The sequence below is a fragment of the Brachionichthys hirsutus genome, chromosome 24 (assembly GCF_040956055.1).
Source record: "Brachionichthys hirsutus isolate HB-005 chromosome 24, CSIRO-AGI_Bhir_v1, whole genome shotgun sequence".
NCBI classification, from domain to species: Eukaryota; Metazoa; Chordata; class Actinopteri; order Lophiiformes; family Brachionichthyidae; genus Brachionichthys; species Brachionichthys hirsutus.
This window is the reverse complement of record NC_090920.1, coordinates 913803-917624: the sequence shown is the minus strand read 5'-3', so window position 1 is coordinate 917624 and position 3822 is coordinate 913803. Positions and strand designations below refer to the sequence as shown.

At 61.0% G+C, this 3822-nt stretch overlaps 1 protein-coding gene across 1 annotated transcript; it reads right to left on the bottom strand.

Annotated features, from left to right (window-relative positions):
• Positions 1-1183: 1183 nt before the first annotated feature.
• On the bottom strand, positions 1184-3540 carry prox1a (prospero homeobox 1a). Its single transcript, XM_068756568.1, is given in 5 exon segments — positions 1184-1937; positions 1939-2498; positions 2574-2615; positions 2617-3132; positions 3208-3540. Coding segments are annotated over 5 exon segments (2205 nt in total).
• Positions 3541-3822: the final 282 nt, after the last annotated feature.

The following is a 3822-nucleotide window of genomic DNA, read 5'->3' as shown; positions in this document are numbered from 1 at the left end:
AGGGAGGAAGTGTGAGTATTCGTGCGCCGATGCTAATGCTAAAGCTAACCGCCGACGCCGCCCTGGTTCGAAACGCTGCGTCTGAATATTTCTGTTTTAATGAGCTTCAATATTTCAAAAATACAATAGAAAATAATTAATAATAAATAAATAATAATAAATAACCTCATCTTGGAGAAGTTATTTATTGAATGTCATTAAAAAAAATTGCAAACAAAATTTATTCTGAATAATTCTGCAGATTTGATCTTAAAATAAAAGCGCCAAATCTTCCCTCTTCCCTTCACAATAAAAGAGGGCGGGTTGAAGCTCGATCGTTTGAAATACTAATGTCCGATTTCAAAGACGCTCGAAGTTGAATGGGAAAGCATTCCGGAATGAAACGGATCAAATGTGTCTTAAATTAAAGCGACGTCGAAATTAGCTTTGAAGACGACGCTGTGATCAAATCCTCGTCGCGGCTGCGAGGAGTTCCTGTTCGTCGGGTTCAAAGTCTCGGTTTTCTTTTCATTTTGTTCTTCGGTGTGTGTGTGTGTGTGTGTGTGTGCGCGTGTGCGTGCGCGTGTGTGCACGTGGTGAAGGGTTACCAACAAGGAGATAAACAGCTACCTGCAAACACCTGTCCACACACACACACACACACACGCCATGAAAGGAAGAAAAACACACACGGCTGCCGAGCAACGGCCAGCGATTAAATCAGGCGGGACAGCCGGGGACAAGAAGGACGGGGGACGGGGGACAGGGGGACGACATCTTTTCTGCACACGCAACTAGAAAGCCTCCATCAAGGAGGGCCCCGCGTTCGCCTGCTCCTCTTCCACGCTCTTTGAAATACGATTAGCTTTGAGCGCCGACGTCGGAGGTCTCAGCCGACGCCCCCCCCCCCCCCCCCGCAGACGCGCCGAAATGTGATTTGCTTTTGAGCGTTCATGTACAAAGTCTCGGCGATGAAAGCGGGGTCGTCTCAGGCGGCGAGCGTTGAAGAGGGAGCTCGCCGGCGCCTTCAAGCAGCACAACCTGCTGCAGCGACTTGAAAGGGGGCGGGGGCGTGGCGCGCGACCCGATTAATCCCCCCCCACCCTCTTGCAAGACCCGGCGCATCCGTTTCATCTTCCCCCCCCCCCCCCCCCTCTCGCCGTGGAAACAAGAGGGTCAGGAACCAATCAAGGCAGATGGATTGCTAGTGGAGACGGCGGCCTGCTGCGTTCGAGACTAAAATGGTCCAGACTTGAAACCGGACCCGAGGTGGCGTGAAGGATACGGTGCTGCCGGAGTAGGGGGACATGTCGGACATGTCCTGCAGGTCTCCGCACTCGGACTTGATGAGGGACAGGGACAGACCATCCGGTCCGTGCTGATTGGGCGAGCCCTGCCGGTGGTGGTGGTGGTGGTGGTGGCCGAGGTGGCCGCCGCCCAGGGACGCCATTTTGGTCCTGAGGCTGACGGTTTCCCGGGTCATGTCCATGGAATCGGGGGACGACCGGTGGTGGTCCTTGGGTCCCGGCGGGTATCCGTCCCCGCCGCCGTGCGGCCCCAGCGGGTTCTGGAAGGGGTAGCCCATGAGGGGGAGAGGGAAGGGGTGTCGGAACGACGGCGGGCTGAACCCGATCGAAGCGGCGAGGGGAGGCGGGTGGAGGGAGGGATGAGGAGGAGGAGGAGGAGGAAGACAGGACGAGAGGTTGGCGTTCTCGCCGCCGCCGTTGCTCTTGCGCACCACCAACGGCAGCGCCTCCGTTTGGTCGTGGGGGGCGGGCACGCCGCTCAGTCTGCCGCTCAACCCGCCGAAGGCGTCCAGCGGGCCCGGGACCATCACGTCGCCGAAGCAGTGCAGCCGCTGGCTGGAGGCGTGGTAGTTCAGGGCGGGGCTTCCGTCGCCGTTCAGACTGATGGCCAAGGCGCCGCCGGCGAAGCGCGAGTCCGGGGGGAGGGAGGGCAGGGCCCGAAGGGGGAGGGCAGGAAGAGGAGGAGTTGGAGGAAGAGGGCGGTGCGGCCGGGGTGCTGCCGTGGCAGGCGTGAAGGTGGGCGGCGGCCTGCTTTGGCGAGGAGAAGCCCTTGACGACGGTGTCGACGACCTGCGACACGGCGCAGCTCAGCTCCTGCTTCAGGGTCTCCGCTAGCTGCCTCCCTCCTCCCGCGCCTCCTCTCCTCTTCATCGCCCGTTCTCTGTTCCTCGCCGCCTCCTCCCTGCCGTCCACGTCCTCCTCCATCTCCCCGTCCATCAGCGCCTGCTCCCTGAGGAGCGCCCGGGCCCGGTCCAAGAACAGGCCCGGGTCCAGGTCGGGCAGCGCGCGGTTGCTGCTCCGCCCCCTGTCCCCGTGCCTCCCCTCCAGGCCGTCGGAGCGGACGCTGTCCTCGGACAAGTTGCCGTCCTCCTCCCTGTCCCCTCCTCGCTCGCCCTCTCTGCTCGCTCCGTTCTCCTCCTCCTCCTCCTCCTCCTCCTCCGTCTCCGAGTCGTAGATCTGGTAGAACTTCTCCTGGAGTTGCCGGAGCTGTTTCTGTGAGACAGAGAGAATTCAAGTCGGCGCGTTCGCGACCCCCGACCTTCCCGGGTCCCGCCTCCTCCTACCAACCTGCATGTCCTCCAGCTGCAGCTTGAGCTGCCGGCGCTCCTCCTTGCCGCTGCTCCTGCCGGGAGCACACCAGCTGGGTGAAGCTGTGCTGCTGTTGGGGCAGGCGTTGCTTCCTCTTGTTCTCCCGGTAAACCTCGCCAACGCCGCCCCGCAGACCCGGCGAGCTCAGGATGGACGAAGCGCCGTCGCTCCGCCTGTGGCCGCCGCCGCCTCCTCTGTGCTCGTTGTCGCGACTCTCTCGAGCGTGGTCGGCGGCGTTGGGCCGGACCAGCGGCGAGTGGCTCATCCCGCGGATGATGTTCTCCACGCGGGCACGCTTGGCGCGGAGGTGCTCGTCCGAAAGTCTGTCCAAGTCGAAGGAGGAGAGGGAGAGGGGCTGGGGGGCGGCGGCGGCGTGGGAGTTGTGGCCGGACGACGGCGGCGGCCGCCCGAAGGAGGCGGACGAAGGCGGGGGAGGGAGGGGAGGCCCCGGGGAGGGGCTGTCGCGCTCGTGGGAGGAGTTGCTGCAGGTGTCTTCGGCCTGGATCTCCGAGCCGCCGCTGGACAGATTCCCGCTCCCCTGTCGCGGAGACGGAAGGAACGGATTACTGCGCGTTGGCGCCGGCGGCTGCTCGCCGTGCCGGTTTGCGAGTACCTGGAAGCCGGAGTCGCTGCCGCCGTTCTTCCCCAGGTTGCTCTTGAGCAGCCGGGAGATGATGGTGGCGCCGGGGAACGGCATGATGGCGTCTTCGTAGGAGTTCGCCCTCTTCAGCAACTTCCTCAAAACGTTCGACTTGTCGCCGCCGCCGTGGCCGACCAACGAGCAGCTCCCGTCCTGATCGATGGCGTGCGATTGGTTCATGCTGTCGAGCAGGGTCTCCCTGGCGTGGGCTAATATCGCGCTACCCACAGTCCTTTTCACCCCGATGTCGACACGGCGCCGCTTGGTCTGTCTGGTTAGGAGGTCGGCGCTGTCATGATCAGGCATCACGCAGGCAGCTAAACGGACATGGTCAGGGGTCCTCGGAGTCGCACAGGATGAAGGGGGGGGGGGGGTTCCTGGTCAACGAGAGACACACATCAGGAGCATTCCAACGGGGAAGCGGCGCAAGATCCGCAACATCAAAGTGAAAGCTTTTATTTTGAAAATACAGCTGGTCTGTACAGAAATAAAAAACCTCACATTTTATTGTTTAAAATGTGAAATCTATCTGCGAATAAAGCCGGGAGCTTTTATTTCAGAATAAGAAGCAGGAATGTGACTCTTTAT